Genomic DNA, 21,901 nt, shown 5'->3' with positions numbered 1-21,901 from the left:
AGGAAGACTTTGTTTTTTAAAAATAAGGCTTGATTTGCCATGCTGATTCAAAATGGTATAATTTCTAAGAGCAATGGGATTTACTACTGGTTTAAAGACCAGTGTAAGGAAACAGATGATTGAAACCACAAGAAATGAAGATGGGATGATGAAGAAAGGCTTTTGCCTGTTGCAGTGATGGTCACTTTGGGAGGACCCAGAAGTGGCTGCTATGAAAAAAATCAGCTCTGCACAGGTAATGCCTCAGGCTCCATGTCACATTTGGAAAGGACAGAAATGCCACACTTGGGTGACTTACTGTTGAGGGTCACCACTTCCCATTCATCTGCCAGAGCTGGGAGCATACGGCAGATGCATTTCACAGATGCACAACGACTGGGAGCTGCCATTGCATTCCTTATGTAAAAAGACACCATTTCATTTGTAAGCACATGAGAAAAATCTAAAGATGTTGGCTGAAAGACACTGCATAACTTGTTGGGTTTTTTTTCCCTAGCATATAAGCCACTGCACACAATTCTTAAGGACAGAAAATCACATGCATGTGTTTTATTTGAGAATTAGGTAATCACACAATTAGCAACTATATGCACTGTATGCAGGTAGGGTGGCAGAGGTTGAGGATGCATGTTCACAGATTCTGATTTTTAATGCTCTATTACTCTTAAATAAACATATGATTCATAATTGGCTGGACAAAAATAACAATAGGTTTTCATTTCAGAAACAAAACGAGTCCCCAGGCTCAATTAGCTCTGAACTCTTGGAGTCCTCTGGAGCATTTAAAAACTTCTTTTATCCATAAAACCCCCTTTCCTAGTGGACAGAAATATATCAATGTTTCATCTCAATGTTTCTAGAAGAAAGCAATTTCACCAATGCCACTTTGCTGCCAACAACATGATGCCATCAAAGCCATCAGTAAAATGCATTGTTATTGCTGTTTATTATTTGAGAAATGCATGTCATCCAGAAAAGCCAGCATGCACAGGGCATCCAGCAACACCAACAGCAGAAGCAAAAAATAACTCTCCACAAATAGGTGTTTACATCAAAAGAGCAGAGATAGGGATTTTACTCAGGTATTACTATATCATATTCTAACAAAATTTTCTAGCTCAAACATCATGGTAGATGTAAAGAAATCAGTAAATTTTCTTGAAATGCCTTTATTGCTTTTAATTGTTCCTTGGTAACAGCAGACTCAGCAAGGGTTGGTTTTCTTTCTTTTCTTCCTTTTTTGTTATTAACAGATAATGTTCCTTAAAATTACTTTTAAACTTCCAATTTATCATATGCCTCCCACAAAAGCCTTCTTTTTATTGACCACACTATGAATTACACACCTATTTAACATTTCAGAAGGAGGGGGATCCTACTCTTGAGCAGAAATTTTCAACATCAGTATTAAAAAGGATGTCTATGGAGCACGAACCAAAGGCAAGCACTTTAAAATCTAGGCTGGTAGACTCTTCACATCTCCCTGCCTTTTTTTTTGCAAAACAGGTATGCCTGGAGTCAATATGCTGTGACACAGGCTGGTGCTGCAGAATAGCAATAGCATATATTAAATCTGTGTTGGGAGCTGGTTACCAGAGATGTTACATAGTAATTATGGAGAGGATTTTCTATGAAATAGATTCTGGTTTTTCAAATGAGATTCTGAAAAATCACCCCCTAACATTTCTGCAGAAATGCTTTACAACTTGTCCAAGCTGTAGAGGATGCCTCATCTTTTCCCACAAAAGCTTATAAAGCTTGTAATTTACTGAGTTACTGCTTGTTCTAATGGCTATTTGAGGGAATGGCTTCACATGGGTAAGAGGAGATGAGTTTGTATATTAAGGCAATTCACTCAATTTACACAAAGTAATGAAAAGCTTAACTTGAGCTCTCAACAATTCCACTTTCTCCCAAGTTTGTAACATGGATTTCATCAAGTCTTTGAGAGGCTGCCTGAAAGCGGGGAAGAAAAGATTCAGCAGATGACTGAAAACAAGTTTCCAGTTCTCATCAAGGCTTCACTAATTAAAACCACATGTCCCACATACAAGAGGTATAATGTAGGACCGCAAAGGGCCTGCCTGCACTCCTGTTACAAGAGCTCTCCTCTTGAGCAACATTGCAAAGCCTCCACTCAAACGTATCCCTGGAGAGGGCAGGAGACCGTAATGGAGCTGGGGAGGGCAGAGAGCAAACAGCAGGAAGCCAGTTGGATGGCAAGGTCTAGCCACCTGTGACATCTGATGACTGGTCCTCAGTTTGGAGGAGGAGGGACCAAGGAACAAAAATGAAAACAAAGCACATAACAACAACAAAATCTTCATACAAGCAGCCCTCATCCCTGCTCCAGACTTGTCTAAGTGAGGACTGCATGACGTGCTCATGAAATAATCTTTTGTCAACCGTGAAGATTTAGCTAGTCACATCATGCTTACCCTGTCATCGCTTCAGTTCCTGAGAAAACCCCAAACATTTCTAATACTGCTTTTCCAATTAAGAAATCTATATTTGCTCAGAAAGTAGAAATCTAATGAGGCCTTGCTGGCTGAGTTAAAAAAGTAGGAGGCACTAAGAGAAGTCTGTATTAGGAGAGGAAAAATAAATAGCCCTTGTTTAAACCCTCCTCTCACCTCAAAACAAAACGCTCAGAAACTGAAAATGGATTAAAGAAAAAGCAAATACAATACAAAATTAGTCTCTCTTCCTCGGTAGCAGATTTTTCAGAGGCAAAATAAATTGTCTATTAAAAAAGAAAAAGCAGTATCTAAATACATTCTATGTAAGCATTCATTTGCAACACTGGAAACTCTCCAAGACTTCTCAGCCCATAGAGCCTGTGGCTTGGGCTCAGGCCCATGTGCAATAAAATAAGACCAAGTTTTTAGCCATTCGTTTCTGGGGATTGTTAGGCCACTGCTCCATTAATGTGAACCAACCCAGGCACCATCTATCAGGGCAGCCTTTTTTTAAATTACAGCAAACCCCACAGTATTCAATACTTCCAAACAAGTTACCAGCATCTCATATATAAAATTATTTCCACATATCAATACTTTCAGTAACTCCTTAAAAAGGACCCCAAGCATTGTTCAAATCAAAAAGGGTGAAAGTACAAGTCTAATTTTGAGTAACACAGAATCACAAAATCAATTGGGTTGGAAAAGACCTCTGAGATCATCAAGTCCCACCTTTGATTGAGGATGTCAACTAAAGCATGGCACTAAGTGCCACGTCCAGTCATTTCTTGAACACCTCCAGGGTAGTGACTCCACAACTTCCCAGGGCAGCCCTGTTCCAATGTTTAGCAACCCTTCCCGCTGCTCACACAGAGAAGAGGTAAAGAACTCTAAGCATGAATATAAGCTTTTTTAAATGTCAGATTTATTTCCTTTTGGATACAGAAGAGCTGTTCTGCTCTGCAAATTAACTAACAAAATCAGCTTAATTTTGATTTCTCTGTTGCATTTGCTTAAAAAAAGATGGATTTCTGCTGACAAGCCTTAAAAATTGGAACTCAAATTAGATTTTGTCTTCTCATATACTATTTTACAACTAAATCTGAAAACCTCAAGGTTTTACTACTTCTGCTACCACTAGCTCTTCCTGATATAGTACAGAAACTATACTGTATATATAAACCTGTATTTATGTACAGACAGACATTCACATAAATAAAAACACTGGGTAGATATAAAAGCTGCCATTTGAGTTTATACTTCCCAGCAGGAACTCCAGGCAAGGACTGTTCTGCCCACAAGCCTAAGGGGGATTTTTCCATGGCCTCCAGGTCAGGCTCAACAAGAATATCTTAAGTGCAGAAGGAGAAAAGGCAAAACTGCCAATTGCATTTCAAGATCAAATCTAGCACTCCTTAAAATAACACCTATTTTAATTAATTATGTATATACTAACAACAAAAAAATATACATATCAAAGTTTTAAAGTAGCAAATTTACATTATCTTTTTCTATACCAGGACTTTCCTTTACTAGGTTAGTTTTAGTACAGGTGATCCTCCCTAACAGCATATTTACAGACAAGGAAAAATAGTTAAACATCAGGATATTTATTTTGCATACAAATATTTACAGAAAAATACTTACAAAAATTAAGTATGCAAAGTTTAATTGACTTCAAAAAAGCTTTTATCTTATAAAAACATATTGCCTTTACTGTGCTCAAATTTACTATTCAGATCTCTGGATTTTCTTATAAGAGCTTTCTTCTGTGCTTCATCAAATCGATTGACTTTGAGATCCTGGTCTCGGTCAAATGGCCTTCTTTCTTGAGGTTTGGTCTTTTCTTCAGAAGCTTTGCTCTTCAGCTTTTTCTGATGTATGTCCATGAGAGATTCTGACCTCTTTGACTCCTGGAAATAATGAGAAGAAAGAAGAGGAAGTAAACTATTGCAGAATATGAACAACATATAGAAAACCTGAATGTAAAGATTGAAGTGAGGAAGACTAAAAATTCTAGAAAAAGAAGACAGCTTAGTAACTGGATATAGAATCATAAATTTAGCACACATGGAGCAGAAAATATGAGCAATCTTGTCTAGGCTGAGTAAAATACTAATAATTCACTGATGTTAGATACCCAGAATGTTGTTGAATCTCCACAGACAATGGAGATAAATTATAAAAATAATGCAAAAGAAATAGAAGAGTTGCTCTGCCATTATTAGCAGAGAAATATCTCAACACACAGGCCTAGTTTCTTATATGCATCCCCTAAGCACCTGGTTTTGGTCACTGCTTGGGGCAGGAATAAGCTAGATACCCTTTAGATCTTACTTTCATGCACTACAGTGGTTTTTTTGAATCATCTGTTGAAAGCCCACGGGACAAAGTCACAGGCTAGAGCTAGAGCACGTGTTTTGCCAAGCCAAGGGCTTAAGTTCTATTTCTTAAAGAGCATGATCCAGCCCAAATACAACATAAAACTTTTGCTGATTTCACACAGCAGCAGGATTAGTCCTCACAACACCATGTGGTCCATCCTGTACTCAGATACAGTGCATTTGTGTATCCAAACCAATTCTTTCATCAGAAAGTGCAAAAGATGAGCAGCTCTCTTTTCTCGTGATTTTTATTCCAAAGGTTCATTTTCCTTTACTTCCTGTGCAAACACTAACTTCATCACACATACAAATAATGGTTCATACATGACATAAGAAATGATTGTCATGGAAAACAGAAAATGGACAATACTTATTCAAGGTATAACTGTGTCAGTGTTGACAGAATTGCACCAGAGAATGTATGTAACATCAGCATTGAGAGAATAAACTGTAAGAAACTATTCTAAGAATGAAAGCTCCTGTTCTAGGAAAGTAGCCTTGGTAAATGTCAGAAATAGGAAAGAATAGAGGAAAAAACTGTAAAAGACAAAGCCCATAACGAACCACCTGAAAATCAGAAAAGAGTTAATTAGAAAAACAAAACCAAAACCAAAACAACCAAAGACAAACAAACAAACCCCCCAACAAAACAACCCAAGAAACACTGTCCTTAAACAAGATGCCTTCCAGTTTTTTTGAGAGAATTCCATTAACCTTAGAGACAGTAAAGGCCTGTGTATGTTTTATTCTGTCAATGGTAGAGAGCAAAACCCAAGTTTTACACAAAAATTATTCTACTATATTCATAGTGACAGTAGAAACAAACAGTAAAGAAGAAATTTAAGGCAGAATGCTAATAGCACCGGATTTGCAAGTCTCTAAGTCAAGAGGGACATGTGATTTAATGAACTACAAATAAATTATTAGAAGAGCCAGATAAACATAATTCATGTAAAATACGCCAAGGCTGTGATTCTCAAGTTAATTATACTCTCAAGAGACCAGACTGTCTTCCATAAGAGTTCAGGCCGTACATCAGGGAAGAACTGCAACTAACAGCTGTAAGGCAGGCAACAGTCTGTACACTCCAGTGGACAGGGCTGGTAGACAGAAAAGTGAGGAAATTTGACATGGAGTTCAAATTTCTAGTAATCAACATCTGTCTGTGAAAATTATCTGCTCATGTAGAGATTGAGGAAAACTACATGTAAGGAAGTTGCTGTAATGAGCAGTTAATGTAATTAATGACGTGTAATTAACACATTGATCTGCTTGGCCCACCAAGCCTCTTTTAGGTTAATGCATATTTGTCCTACAAGTTAAACCTCCACCACTGTTTTATTCTTGGGATGCTGGTAATGTGTTGAAGCAAGCTAATATTTAAATTAAGGTTGCCTACTCCCAGCAACCATGTCCTGACATGAGGGTGATTTAAGGAAAGCACCATCTAAAACTGAGACAATATATACAAACCCAAATTCTGTCACTTTGGAGAGGACCCAATCCTGCTCTTTTTGAAGTCAATGGCAAATGTTCTAATGACTTAAAACAGCAGTAGGTTTGGGCACTAAAAGGGAAAACTGTGGTGGCATCACCATGGGAACCAGCAGCACTAGAAATGAGAACCAGAAGACAAGAGTAAAGAACTAAAGGAAATACAGGACGAGGAAGTCTTTTGCAATTACACTTACATTGTATGAAGTCACTTGCTCAATGAGTCTCTTGTCCCTCCCAGATAACACTATTTCTTCCTTATCCTTACTCGTTGACTTTTTTGCCTCTTCTCTTTCCTGATGAGTAGAAGCAAATCACACACTATAATAATCAGAATGTCTGAAGTAAAAAGCAAGGAAGTCTATATCTACTTTAATCAATTCTGAAGGGTACAGCTCAAGATGGAGCCCACTCGATATATTTTGCTCAGCTTGATAGAAGAAGAAACTGGACACGCTAATTGGAAATTCAATGAGTTGATACAGAGTATCTGACTACTCCAAAAGGGAGCAGGAATAAATGAATATCAATTATACTTAATACTGTTCTTTCAGTGCCTTTACTTTTCAGCCTAAATTAGTAAATTTTGATAACAAAGAAAAATCTGGGAAATAAAATTTCATGTAACACCCAGGGTATCTTTATTTGTTTTTTCACAGAACATCAACAACATACATATTGCCTGCAAGTGTATTTGAGTAATGAAAAAATGCTCACCTTGGCTTTTCTCTCTCTGTCAGCTGGAGTATCTGTCCAAATAGATCTATCGCCTGATGTGTCATCAGCTCGTCTCTTGAATGTTCTTGGGCCAAATCCAAAACTTTTCAACTCAGGTGGAAGCTCTGTCATCCATGATTCCCTGGTAACTTGCTTAGGTTCATTCTTTGCAAAAGACATAGGGGCAGGGAGAAATAAAAAAAGCAAAATCAAAAATTACTGTCTGAATCTCTTAGCTTCCAGCAGAGATCATGGATTTTTCTTTGTGTTAACAACTGCAAACACTTAGCATCTCAAGCAGAACTGCAACTGGGTTCACAGAGAAACAGGCAAAGAAAAAGACAAATACAAACCAGCAAATTATTAGAAATTAAGAAATCCAACTTACGCTGTCTGCTGAAGTAAGTTTTTCTTTCATTCTCTGAGCTCTGCGTTCAAATTCTTCAGTCACATCAGACTCCACCGGTCCTTTTGCAGGCATTGGGCCTATAAGATTGTCTTCTTCCTCGCTACTATCTGTTACCTTCCAAAAACAAAACATTTTTCTCAACCATAGTGCCGAGAGCATCAAGAAACACTTTAGCTTTACAGGATTAGAATGATTTTGTCTAGAAGAACATATAAACCTAATGCAATGCATCTGTCAGACAACAAAAATCTGGATTAAAACTCCAGATGAGACTTGTTCTAGCCCTTCAACGTGGATGCTTAGTCTCCATTTTGCCAAAAGCACCATCTCTTGTCTGAGACAAGACGGCTGGTAAGGACAGTGGCAGTACACGAAGTCCTGCTGCTTTACATTGCTCTGCACACGGCCACACAGCCTCTCTGGCCGGAGGCAGATTTGAAACACACAAGGATACATCTTCAATACTTTGGGCTTTATCATCACTAGCAATATTTGGATGCATCTCCATAATAAGGATCGCGATTTCACACTGCAAGAACTGTCTTGAGCTTAGATTCTGTAAGGGTAATAGAAAGATTACCATGCAAGGTAGGGCAACAGTGGCATGCATGGTACTACGCTCCTGGGTGTACAGCATCTGCCAGTCTTATCTCTTGGTTCCGTCATTTGCTTCTTCAATCCCTTCAGGATCCCTTCAGGAAGAATTTCTTCACTGAAAAGGTTGTCAAACATTTGAACGGGCTGCCCAAGGAGGTGGTGGAGTCACCATTCCTGGAAGTATTCAAGAAATGACTGAATGTGGCACTTAGTGCCATGGTCTAGTTGACAAGCGATCAGTCAGAGGTTGGACTTGATGATCTTGGAGGTCTTTTCCACCCTTAATGATTCTGTGATTCTGGCATTGCATTCTAAGCAATTATTTGGAGAAGGGCTCAAAAAACTAAGTTTGTAAGGGACTAGAGATTAATAAGAATCTTTGTAGTTGCCACTACACATCTTTGTACAGAAAGCTCACAGGTCCCTCCCTCCAAGTTCAAACAATACAGATGTGGATGGAGGCAAAACTAGACAGAAAATGGTGATGCCACAGTGCCCTGGAAGCAAACCTCAGGTGCCCAATATCTATAAAAGAGCAAATATTTAGCCACAGTCGGAATGTGAGTGATAAAGCAATGGGAATAGGCATGACAAGGCTGTGTAGTCAGGAAGCACAAAGCATTACTTGAGAATACATAAGTGGCAATTCATTATATTCACTAATACAAAGTGAAGAGTCAGCATGAAATAAGTTGCCTCTAAAGATGTACTACAATATAAAATAATTAAATGAATTAAAACAAAATAAACAAAAATTGCTCAAATTGAAAAATTTTAAAAAGAGTATTACTAGGAAGAGGTAAGAAAAAGATCATTATTAGGAAGAGAAAAAAGGTGAGTTCTGTAATAGCTGTAAAAAAGCTGATGCTAGAGGATGTATTTATAAGAAAAGAGACCTTTTTGTTTGCAAAATATATAAGCAGACCAATTTTGACATCCCTGCCTCAAGAGATTTGTCACTATGATAAATTGCTTAATTGTTATTTGGAGTTATAAGATGATGAGTATCTCAGAAATGTCAGATAATCTTTCTTCGTGATGGATTACGACAGCATTCGCTGTAGGAGGCTGGAAAATTATATGCTTTGCAACTACTAACCAAAAAAGTGAAGTTTCAGAGCAGCCTTTGCATCCTTGCTTCCTAGCATCTCCCACAGTGTCTGGGAGTTAAATGTTAAAAATATAAGTATTTTGAAATGAAACAAAATAACGGTGAGTTCTCACAAGGAATTAATATTCACTTTATCATAGCATGAGAGAGATTCAATTGCCCAAGCACTGGTATCCAGCACCATTTTTGGTGCCTTAGGGTATCCTGCCAGAGGTGCTGCTCAAGAAGGGTGCAATCTTCTCTGAAGTGCTACTCCCTGTCTGCCAGCCCCTTCCATAGACAATTCGGATCCCTCAGAATGGTACTGGAGGCCCACGTCCAGGGTGCTGAATTTTCCCCATACTTCTAGTTGCATTTTATCACATATCTTAGTCCTGAATGTTCTTTAGTAGCACATGCTTTATTTTGTAGTTAGGTATCAGACTACAAAACTTCTACCTAGGTTTTACCTAATCTGATGGAACAGTCAAAAAACACAAACCAAAAAGTTGTGTCAATGTCACTGTCCTGCACCACCTCATGCCCAGTTACAGGTATTATCTTGCTATTGATAAGAACAAATAGTGACACTATAACACCATTCTTGATTGTATTCTTCTAGATAAACTTACTTAATGAAGCCAATAATAAACATCTTTAAGGAGGTGAAGATTTGTGAAACATTTGATCATTTTGCTCCCCCATCAGCAAAGGAGTAGAAGCTGGAACTACAGGGAAATACTTTCACTCTAATAGGTTTCATTACTTCTTTAATGCCTTTAAAACTCTGAACTTTTCCAGGATGTTCACTTGTTAAGGATGGCACAACAAAAGAAATAATGGAAAAATATTAGGAAGAATTACTGTGACTGCAGTTTAGGATGTCTAGATCGCTCGTGTTCAGTGAGTGCACCATCTATCTAACAGCAAAAGCACAACAAACCAGACCAGTCTTTTTGTTTTTAAGGCTTTGTTATGCTTCAGTATTTGACCCAGGCAAAAATATTCCAGACACTTCCTGGTCCAAAATTAAACTGTCATCCTGATAAGTATGTCTAGTAGTCTTTTTCAGGCTGCAACTTGTTTAACCATTACTAAACAAAAGGCTTTCTGTTTTTACAAACCTGAGGACTGAGTTCTGATGAAACAGATGGTCCTATGAAACATTTGCTACTCCTGGTGTCCTCTGAAGGTCTCTTAAAGCCAGGTGGTAATGCAGGACCTATAATAGGCCTTGAAGGGGAAAAAAATATAGCAGATTAATATAGAAATAAAAGTCAAATATTGATGCAAAGTGTGACTCTCCTTCCTCCCAATGTCAAGTGTGCCCCCTATGCATACACCACAGAAATAACTAAGTAAGAGTGTCTCCAGTTTTTGGGAGGGTCTGTGCAGACAGCTGGGATGCAAAAATATCCCAGGAAAGTTGCAGCATATAGTCAAGGAAATCCACTTTTTTCTTCCCTAGCTTCCTTCACCAGATTCAAGAGCAATGAAAGGTGTTAAGCCCTTCTCCTCCTTCTCAAACAACAAACCCAACTTTGCTTTTCTTGTCTTGCACCACAGTTTCAGTGCCCTTCAATAAACAGAAATAGTGAACTCTCTGATTTTAAGTTTATTTTCCCTTGGAGTGAGGATCAGAGAAGGAAAGTTTTGTGATTACAGGTAATTTCACTGATTTGTTTTTACACAGCAGCTCTGCAAGCAATTTAATTCAGTTGTCTCCACAAACATGGGAATGTGAGAATCTCTTTTCAACGGTGAAAACAATTCAAAGAATACTACAAACTGTGTTTGCAGTATTGAAAGTCTTTTGTATGTGACTTCCTCTTAATAATCCACCATAATGTTCTTTAAAGCTAATAAAAGCTAATTAAAAACCGAAACAACTGTCACCTGAAAAAATATCCAGGTGACAGTATCCTCACAATGTATCAGCAAAGACTTTTGTTTATGATCATCTTCAGTTCTGAGCTTTAGGGTGATCAAATGTAACGACATGTGAATTTGCTAATTATGGTCTTCTTCTCGATCCCACATAAGCTAATCACTATAGCCCTGCTGTAGTGATATTATTGTCTGGATTTAAATTGGGGAAATAAAAATCAGAAAGTCTTGATGAAGAGCTAACAGATATACAAACAAGAGCAACAAATAAGAGCTCAGGCCAGGACAAGGGCACTGGTGAGGTTTCAAGCAAGAGGTTTCAGGTGAGGTTTCAGGCAAGAAATCTTGGTTAAATATGAAGTTCCACCCCCACCTAGCTGCTGCAATTTTATCTTCCTCCCTTCCTTTCTGATTGCTTTGTTGTTAAAACCATGTTTTAAATTTCCAGTATAACTTAAAGAGATTGAATTTAAACCAATAGAGATACAGCCAAAAGAAAAATCTCTTATTTCAGTATATGAGTACCTTTATTTTACATGAAGAGACAGTTAAACCAACCTATAAAAAAAAGCTTTCTACTAAAAGACATATGAACATCTATGTTGTGGGTTGTATCTGTGAAACCTATGAAAAACAATCAATCTCACATGCTCTGTCTTGATTCTGTTACAGTTCAAAGGCTCTTCAAAGGAATAGAAAAATGGTTCCCATATTCATCCTTCCCACACTTTCCACTTCTTATGCTTTCCCCCTCCCCCCCCCCATGAATAATGCTATGCCTTGTCAGCAGTACACAGCTGACATGACTCTTGACAGCTTCCTGGATGTCCAAAGGGTCTTTCGATAGGTGAAGTCAATCTAAATAAAATGCTGTAAAACACATTTTACTGCTGTTACCAGCTTCAGTACCTATATATACATGTTCAAAAATGCCCCCCAAACTCATCATGGATTGAGCTTTAATTTAAGGAATATTGCATTTCATATATGGCAAAGAACGTTCTCCTGTTGTTGGACTTGGGAGTCCTTGTTAATGCATGTTTCAAGATGGGCATTTCAGCATTCTTCTGATGTATAACACAATTTTTTTTAAGACAACCTTCTCTCTTTACCTTGATGTGTGAACGCTTCAGAAATATTTACGAGTGCTGCACTTCTGTCTAACATTGATAAACAGCAATATAATTTCCAAAGTTGAAGGAAATCTTTTCACATACATATTTTATGCTGGAATGATTCAAACCATTTTCAACAAGCTGCAAATTGCCACGTGAGGTGCCCCTAATCATGAATATATTGCTTTGACAAGTCTGGAAAGATGTAACAGAACAAAAGCTTTTCTAGAAGAATGAGTGTGTCACACAAAACTAATAAACAGTATGTCCATACACTGAAACAAACAGCCTGCATTTGTTTCAATTATTCATGGTCGGCTGTCAGCTTGCAATCTGCTCAAGGCTAAGGGCAATGCAGCAGGGACATAGTCAGCAGCAGTGTCTCTGCCCCGCAGAGCTTACACACCTCAGTGTGTCAGTGCAACCAGACTCCCAGGTGTACAGGGGTGGAAGACAGACAAGGCTCTTCCCATACATCACATCTTTCCCACCTATTTAGGGAATCAGGCTGGGTGCAAAACAGCTCTGCTCAATCTGCTTTCTCAGTGTGTGCTAGGAGCAGTTGTATGGTGAGGCAGGAAAAAAGATAGCAAGTGCCTTCTACTGCTTTAATCTCTCATACTCATAGACACAGAGCAGACTCTTGCCTCAATGTAAATGCAAGTTATCCAGCATTTTGGAAATAAAATAAATAAAAATCGAAGTTGGGTCAACATACAAAAGACAAAGGTTACATAATGGGTGTTAGTGCTCAACTCCCTAACCTTCAAACTACAAGGCTTCTTTTCTTCTTCTTTTCCTACCATGAGTATTCATGTCAAAACTCAAGAAAGCAAGAAGGCTACTTCTGCTGATATTAAAAGTTAAAAGCATTTATTTGCTTTATTTGAGATCCCATTAGTTTTAGTGACCTCCAAAATTTTATAATTAAAATAACACACTGTGCATGGGAACACTAGAAAAAGGAAATCAAAGCACCAAACAAACCCACTGAGCACAGTACTCACAATACAAAAGAGTTTGTTGGTTACAGCAAAGTATAACCAAATATATACAAAGAGGATACTTCCAAATAACCTTGGTCACATAAATCCTGTTTTTCTAACTGCTGCATTCTAGCAGTTTAAGCAGTTTCTAACTGCTGCATCATAGCTGCATCAAGCATCATAAAAATTTATCAAAACTGAAAAAACATTTAACTTTGAAATTTCCTTTGAGATGGTACACTACATACACAGTTCAACAATAAACTGAATCACCTTCCTAGAACTGAAAACTCACCGCTGACAAGCAGGTATTGCTTTATTTTATCTACCAGCTCCCCATTGCTCTGAGGAAGGTAACAGTGATCAAGAGACTTGTACTTTTCGTCAGTAAGCATCCCCTTGGAAGCACCAATTTCACTAAGGATTATCATTTCAAATTACAGAAGGAAGTGCACAGGTTGATGTAAAGACTAAAAGGCTGTGAGACATGGTTGAGTTCTGCATAGAAAATCCATAAATAGGTATTTTTGGGAAGTATTTTATAATTGTGTGCAACCAAATGGAAAGCTTCCTGATAGAGACCATAAATAATACTTATTTCCTTAGACCTGACAGCTTCTTTTCTAGAAACCTACACTGTTCAGAGGAGTTTTGTACCTGGAGACACATAAACAATAATCCTTGATGCATTAGCAAATGACAGTTCTAGTAGTCTGCACTGTGTTGCACCACACAAAAGCTAACTGCCCTAATCCCCCACAGACAGAACTATGGATCCTCATACCTGTAATTTAGTTTTTTTTCTGCACTGATCTGAAACCTATCAAAAGAAATGGAAGAAATTTGACATTCAAAATACATCTGAGACAATTCACATTTGTTCTTTTTCTCTCCAACCAGGTCTAGGAGGGCTGTGTGTTCTGTTTCAAGGGAATGCTGTTCCTGTTCTCAGAATGTGGAGGAAGAATTAGTTCTAATCATCTGAATCTGAAGTGCACAATTGAAGTGTTCTGTAATAGTGACACAAAATATTTTATCTAAAATAACTGTGTTTTAAGGAAAAGAATCTGAATATAATTCCATTTTAATTACCTCTCTGGAGAATCATCCTGTTTTTTAAATCCAGGAGGAAGAGCAGGCCCAAAAAAGCCATCATCATCATCGTCTTCAAGAATTCTTTTTGGCTTTCTGCAAATACAGATTTCACTTCATAATTACCTTGACATACATAGCAATTATCTACATTTAAAAAGGAAAAATTACATAAAATTATTTCAGATGGTCTTATGTACTAAATATCCTACTGTTACCAAGGAAACAATGCAAAAGGATCCAAAATAATTTGAAGCAATTAAAAAATTGGGAGCTTAAGCTTCATTCCAAAAATGCTCTGACATTTAAAAATAAAATTAAAAAAAATAAAAACAAAAAAATCCAAAAAAACCACATTATACTACTCTTCTTTCTACAGCAAAAGCATTCTTAATGTTGAAATGCCATTTTCTAGTCCCAAAGTAATTTCAAATTCAGCGCACTTCTTTCTCCATTTTTATACACTGTCCGCATTTTGAGCAGTATTTTCCCCAGCAATTAACTGAAAAACTATTGAATAAGAAAACAAGAAAAAAGTGAGTAATAATTACTCTAACATTCATTAAGATGGCAAAATGACCCTCAAGTCTCTTACACAATGCCTAGAACAAACACACACAAATTCTAAACACAGCACTTGTGAGTAATCAACCCACCAAATGAGAGTATGTGCATACTCCCATTACTTGCTAAACAATTCAGGGTTTTTTTCCATAAGAGTTGACTTAACTGAATGCATAAATTCATGCCCATAAATAGTTTTTATGGCCTCTCAATGATAGCTAGTATACCAAAAACAGGGCAAAACAGTACCAAATATGTACATGATAAGCGGTGCCTGTCCTTAGTATAAACACCAAAATTACAAAACTAAAATAAGACATGTAAACACAGAGATCTGATTGCCCCAAATAACTTAATTCCACTGTAGGGTATCAAACAGGTCAGCTTAACATTCTGGACCACAAAGAACATGCAGAACATGTAATCAAAAGTCTTATACGGGTACAGAGTTTACCTTTTTAGTTTTTTACACACCATTGTCCCTTTTTCATAATTTAGACAGACACATTTAATTTGCAATACAAGGTAAACATAACAAATAATGTAAGAACATACTCACTTGGATGCTGGATCTCCTTCTGTCTCCTCTTCAGAATCTCTGTTTGCATTTCTGGGTAGAGGAAGAGATTCCGAGTCGTCTTCACTGTCAGGAGTTTCTGAGCTACAGCTGCTTTTGTAGCCTGGAGGCAGTGCTGGTCCTGCAACTGAACATTCAGAGTTATTTGGGATCATAAAATCACAGAGTGCTTTGGATTGGAAGGGACCTTAAAGATCATCTAGTTCCAGCTCCCCCTGCCATGGGCAGGGAACCTTCTACCAGACCAGGTTTAATAAGTATATTTATTAAACATTTCAAATGAGCATGATCTATCATGGCATTCCCAAAATAGGTATCTACTTGGAATTAAGTTTATTCAGTCACTGCTCTGTCTGGCATTTAGAGAAGATATTTAAACAAAATTCTACAAGTTACTTTTTTCAGCACCGTATTTCAATGAACAACCTGCCCTGAATTATACTAATCCATTACTAAATGAGTGTCTTCTGGAACAGGACTAGAAAGACCTGTTTTATATAACAACTGATTTACAAGGCACGTGATATAAACCGGTATATTTAAAAGAAACTAACCCCTTAACAAAGCATTTGAGGCTTACTGGTGAAGAAACACATAATTTGTGCATACACAGAGTGGGAGGCCATAGATTATTAAATGGGAGCATTGCAACCATAAAGTATTAAATTAATTGCCGGCCTGCTTTAGGAATAGTTTAACCATTAAGGTTATGCCCAGTTCAGCTAAGTGTGAACAGACTTAAGCAGGCACAGACTTAAGTATTCTGCTGAAAAAGGGATGATTTAGGCATTCAGAGAATGAATTTTTTAAAGAATCACTGCTGTCAGAAGGCCATGGTAGTGGATGGAGAGATCTCATGCTCTGGTCAACTCTTCACCCTCTGGATTAACAACAAGGGGGGATATCCCAGCAAAGGAAAAATTCAGACACTAACACTGCTAACAGGCCCAAGCTATTTCTGGCACTGTCCCCACCAGCAGGCACTGATCTTCATAGGTTTATTTGGATACAGTACCATGTACATGGATCCAGAAGGAGCTTAACCATTGATCCTAAAAGCAAATGTCCCCCAAACAAGACACTTAACAGCGATACCCTCACAGACTCAATCAACAATGAGCCAACTGGAGTAAGCAAAGACTAGCAATGGCCCCAACAAAAGAGGCCTTCCCAGATACAGGACAACATATGCAGGACCAGCAGCCATTTACAGAGACACATTATGAACAGCCTACTGATGATTTAGCATCCTGAGGCACAGACATCATTCCTCCTTTTAATATTTCCAGTACTGAGTACAAGACTGACAGGACAGAGAGGTGTTTTGGTGAGAAGAAGACATTGTTCACTTTATGAACAGTCAAGGGTTAGATGAAAAGATGAATGGTACCAGGAAATTGCATCTCCAGTTAAAGAACTAGGGCTTTTTGATAGTGTAAAATATAAAACCTGATACGGATTATGGTTCCATTGTTAGCTGACAAAAGCCAGGCAGAAATCGAGTCCTTCGAGCAAGCTTAATAAAGCTTTTACTCATCTTGAGCATAAGACACAGAACAAGGACAGTCTACTAGTTACAAAGCATCCAGACAGATATACCACTTCTTTGTTTTCTGTTTTAATGGGAGAGACTTTAACTGGGACATAAAAATCCATTTCAACACTAAGAAAGAAAAAAAACCCCAACAAACTGCCCCCTCACCCCCCAAAAAATCCAAATGACACAACACTCCAGCCTATAAAGGTAAAATAAGCTCAAGATGACAGAGAAACAACAGATAAATGCTAAATAGGAATAAAAACTGCTATCAAGAAGTCTCCTCTTTTGATATGAGAAGCACCACTACATAAAAAGCACTAAAAAACCAGGCAAAACCTGCACAACAGCTTTCTCCAGCTGCCTGGTGCCCTGACATCATGCAAGCAGATCTCAATTTGCTCTGAATGCAGACAGGTAAGAGAAAGGATTTGGAGTGAAAGGAACAAATTCAGGTGCACTTTGATGAGTCTGATACTACAGAGAGTGAGCTGGAAAGAACTCAGCTGGAGAGGATCAATGTCTACTACAATGAAGCTGCTGGTAACAAGTATGTCCCACGTGCCATCCTCGTGGACCTGGAACCCGGCACCATGGACTCTGTGTACTCCGGCCCCTTTGGACAGATCTTCCATCCTGACAAATTTGTCTTTGGTCAGAGCAGGGCCAGGGAGGTGGTGGATTCACTGTCCCTGGAGGTTTTTAAGACGAGATTGGATGTGGCACTTAGTGCCATGGTCTAGTAACTATGGCGGTGTTGGTTTAAGGGTTGGACTTGATGATCTCGGAGGTCTTTTCCAACCCAGCTGATTCTATGATTCTAAACCCAAAACTATTTATGGAGGGAGACCGGTCCCACTGACATGTTGTTCAAAATCAGGGCCAACATACATACTTTCATCCCAATTCCTCTCTGTCATGTTGGCAAAACTGTTTGCATGGGCTATGCAATAAACTGGATCGGGGAACTTGAGAGGCATAAAAATAACATTGCAAAACCCAGCACTCCTCTGAAAGAACTGTTTGTTCGTGGAATTGCAGCCCAAGAAGGACAACCAGGAATGAAATAGAAACAGAGACTGATTAATGAATTAAATAAATGATAAATGATTAAAGCCTGAGGAAGAAGAAGTCATTGCATGTGGTGAAAAGAAATGGAGGAGAAATAAACTTGGGATTAAATCTTAATATGGTCATGGTACTGACTGAGACTAACAATCTGCACAGGCAAAGATATAGCTACAGATAGGGTAGTTTGGGGAGCCACAGGAAAGAGTAGAAAGGTAGGAATGGGAATTGCTAAGCATAGATTCTGGGAGCAAAGAAAGGAAAGGATGAGAAGGGAGACCAAGACCTAATCAGAAGTCTGTGAATGAAAGCCAGGGAAAAGTGGGAAAATGCAGTTGAAAGGAGAAACAGGGGAGAGCTCAAAGTGTCAGGAAACTAAAACCAATGAGGTGAGGAAGACAAATGGATGTAGCAATAGTAGAGCAACAGAAAAGCGAAAAAGTAACCAGAGCTCAGAAGAATTTGGAGCAGAAAAACCGCATAAAAAGTATGAGAAGGAAATGTTAGGGATGGAGAGGAGAGAAACAGAACCAAGTCAGATTGAAGTGAATGTTTTAGGGCTGCTAGAAATGGCCATCCTACTAATGTTTCTCTGACTTGCCTTCTCCAATGAGCTGGCTCTGCTGACTCTCTGCCTGAAAATTAAGTCAATTTAATTCAATTCAGAAACTAAATTAAAACCTTTTTGTTTTACTAAGTTAATCTCTGCTGTATTTTGGGATTCTGAGCAATCTATCACACCATCAGGTATGCACTGGGAAGTTCTCAGGGACAGACAGGGCCTTTCACCTCCAGCAATAGTGGCAGATCAACTCAGACATTTCACATCAACACATCAGTATTGAACAAATGTGGCCCCAATGCTGAAATAGACAAAACTCTCTTCTACATCTCTGATTATTTTTAGCCATTCTCTAGCATTTCTCTCCTGCTGGTACAAGGACAGTGCAGTGGCAGGGACAAACAGACCAAAGGAAGCATGATTCTTTCAGCAGGAGCACAATTCGGCCAGCTTCGAAGCACCACCATGAGGTGAGGAATCAGGAAATGAGTGTGTCCCATGGGTTGGACAGTGACAAGATGAAGAAGGTAAAGAATTTACGAGGGATGAGCTTTTGTGTATGTCCAACTACCATCTGCTCCCATCCTCTTCCTGATTAAGGATGACAGAATATCAGTAGCGTCACTTTCTCTGACACAAGAGATAGTTGGGTCTTGGAGTGCGTTTCCCCACACATACACTCCCCCTCTCCCTTTTTGTCTGTCTCTGATGGGCAGTGTGGTTTGTCCTATGGCAAGAATAACAAATGATTATTGGAGGAGAAAGTGTCTGGATGATGCATCCGGAGTCGGGGGAGGGCAGAGGAGGAGGGAGGGCAGAGTGGGACTCAAGGGGGAGCTGAAAAGTTTGCTACTGACTGTGGTGCATATCAGCCTGCATAAGGGTATCAAATGCCACTGGAGGCTGGGCCAACTGGTCTCCCAAGGTTGCACACAGCTTCCAGGTGGGTCAGCCCCAGCAGGGATGACTGCAGGATACATCCAGACCAAAGACAGGGAACACTCAGTTTTGGACGGGTGAGTGTAAAAAGCACTAAGATCTGGTCAAGTATGGAGATAAAATCCTGAAGTAACTACATAGGTGCTTTGTAATTGTGAGTTCTGCATGGCTAAAGACTGTAAAGTTGTATGTTTTTTAATCAAACTTGCTTATAACCCTTTAAACATAAACTGTTGGCCATATCTGAGACTAAGTGGACCCAGCCACACCCTCCTCTGAGAAGCTTAGACTTCTCTGAGAAGCTTAGAAAGCACAGGGGTCTCACAGAAGTTCATGACTCACAGGAGGGACCACAATCTAATTATACAATAACCTATTGTAATAGATGATAGAGTTGCTGTTTAGATACTGCAGTGGCAATATTTACATACTATACCAGTAACAAACCTTATCATAATCATACATAACCACTGTGTTCTACTTCTTGCACCTGGCTGAGAGCCTTCTCTTGACTACACTGCCACAAGCTGCTCAAAGTCCTACTTTTTTCCTGTTGGAAGGTAGAAACTATGAAAGTAGAATAAAAAAAATATGTGTTCTTAAAGAAAAGCAATGAGCAGCTCAGTGAGATCACAAGGAAAGAAAACATATTGGAAAAGCTGTTCAGCTTTAAAAGGTGAAGCATCTCTTGGAACAGCTAGAACACACATGCGAGATTGTTACAGAACAACTTCTAGGCCCATCTGACTCAAGAGATTGTTACAGAACAACTTCTGACTCAAGATCCAGCAAGTGTTACAGCACAGAAGACAGCAGCAGTCCCACCAAATGATTTTTGTCACTCCAGACGCAGGGCTCCAGCTGGAGCTGTAGTTCTGTACAGCAAAGTGTATTATGCCAAAGTACTTGGTCTCCCCTCCTTCTCTGCACTGTAGCAGTATGCCTCATGTGGTGAGCAGGTACACTTAGTTTTTCTGAGAAGCTGTTTTAAGTTAGGAAAAGTTTGTAAAAGTTATAAAACCAAATAAACAACCTCCCAGTAGTTGGGGTTTGGGCTTTTTAAAGCAAATAAATTCCTTCCCCCACTTCACACAGAAATCTCCAAGCAGATCTGCCAGTGCAACTGTAATACTGCAGAACTGATGTACACTGGGACAAAAAGTGGACAAACTAGGCTGAGTAACCTAGACTAGATACTGCCAAAACACTCGATGTCAAAAAATCATGACAAGCCTTGATACTTGCAACATGCATCTATATTTTGGAAAGTGAATAAGCCATCAAGACAGATATGAAAAGGAAAGGCTTCATGCGCTCAAACAAGCTTGTAGTCAGGGCTTCTGCACAAAGGCAAGCTAGGGACACAGAGCTTCATGTTGCCATGATTTCAGCTAATGCGGCATCTTTGCTCCCTCTTCCTATTGCTCCCTCTTCTGGATTAAGAAATTAGGAGAGCAGACGAGCACAGCAAACCTCTCGCATCAAAGCTCCTTTCTTTGGGATAACCGAACAATCGCTGACACACTGACAGAAACTGAATATGTATACTAGTGACTTGAACCTGGATTAAAGACAAGGAGTGCTAACTAGCTCAAAGAGCTGATCCCAGAGATGTTACTGACAGGGAACATGCAAGCGTTTAAGTGTGGGAAACCGAGCTCCACTGCAAAAAAGCCAGCCTCGCAGTTGGCTGGTCTCAGAGGGGTCCCCCTTCTGACACGACAGCTCTCAACATCGGAGACCTCACTGCCAGTCTGTTCTGCATTCCGAGGTGGATGGAAACTGCCTGGAAAACTACAGTTTGCTGAAGTGGTTTGGTTTGACAAAAGGCCCAACCTCTGCCTCGCTCTCCTGCCCACTACGCACTCGGAGCTACTAAAGAGCACAGCCTTCAAAGCCCACGTGAGACCTGAGCAGGAAAAAATAAAGGACTCCGGGCAGTATTTTTCTTAAGCAAGTTTTAGACCGTTCCGTATCTGTAGTTTCCCATCACACAAGGCTTTTTTTTTTTTTTCTGAAAAAGTCACTGTAATAACCCCCCCGCGAAAATTAGCTCCATCCAGGTGCCGCACTGGCGTATCCCGCGCTGTGGAATACGGGTTGCAGAGCCCCGTAATCCCACCCCCGGCGCATCCCGCGCTGTGGCACACGGACTGGGAGCCCCGTTATCCCACCCCCGGCGCATCCCTGTCCCCTCACCCTGGCTGAAGTCCTCGCCCGGGTCCGCCTCGGCGCGGCTCGGGAAGCCAGGTGGCAGCGCGGGGCCGATGAGCTGTCGGGCCATGGCACAGCCGGCTCCCGGGCACAGCCCGGCCCTTCGCCCCCGTCCCGCTCCGCTTCCCTGCTCCCCGGTCCCCGCCCCTCCGGCGCTTTCGGATGATGCAACTCCCGCCTAGCCAGGAGGACTTACCTTCCTCACCCCGG

The 21,901-nt window shown here is 39.6% G+C and overlaps 1 protein-coding gene across 2 annotated transcripts; it reads right to left on the bottom strand.

Annotated features, from left to right (window-relative positions):
* Positions 1-534: 534 nt before the first annotated feature.
* Positions 535-21,835, bottom strand: GPALPP1 (GPALPP motifs containing 1). 2 transcript variants are annotated; one of them, XM_064645693.1, is made up of 8 exons: positions 21,677-21,835; positions 15,354-15,498; positions 14,231-14,326; positions 10,275-10,383; positions 7,443-7,577; positions 7,055-7,219; positions 6,535-6,633; positions 535-4,372 (listed from the first exon to the last, which is right to left on the bottom strand). In XM_064645693.1, the coding sequence occupies exons 1-8, from the start codon at positions 21,759-21,761 to the stop codon at positions 4,154-4,156; spliced, it is 1,053 nt and encodes a 350-aa protein (XP_064501763.1). In that variant the 5' UTR covers positions 21,762-21,835; the 3' UTR covers positions 535-4,153. The 2 variants fall into 2 exon arrangements, with proteins under 2 accessions (XP_064501763.1, XP_064501764.1); XM_064645694.1 differs by having other exon boundaries at positions 15,354-15,492; positions 21,677-21,831.
* Positions 21,836-21,901: the final 66 nt, after the last annotated feature.

Source organism: Pseudopipra pipra, chromosome 2 (assembly GCF_036250125.1).
Source record: "Pseudopipra pipra isolate bDixPip1 chromosome 2, bDixPip1.hap1, whole genome shotgun sequence".
Classification (NCBI taxonomy): domain Eukaryota; kingdom Metazoa; phylum Chordata; class Aves; order Passeriformes; family Pipridae; genus Pseudopipra; species Pseudopipra pipra.
This window is presented reverse-complemented; position numbering and strand designations above follow the sequence as displayed.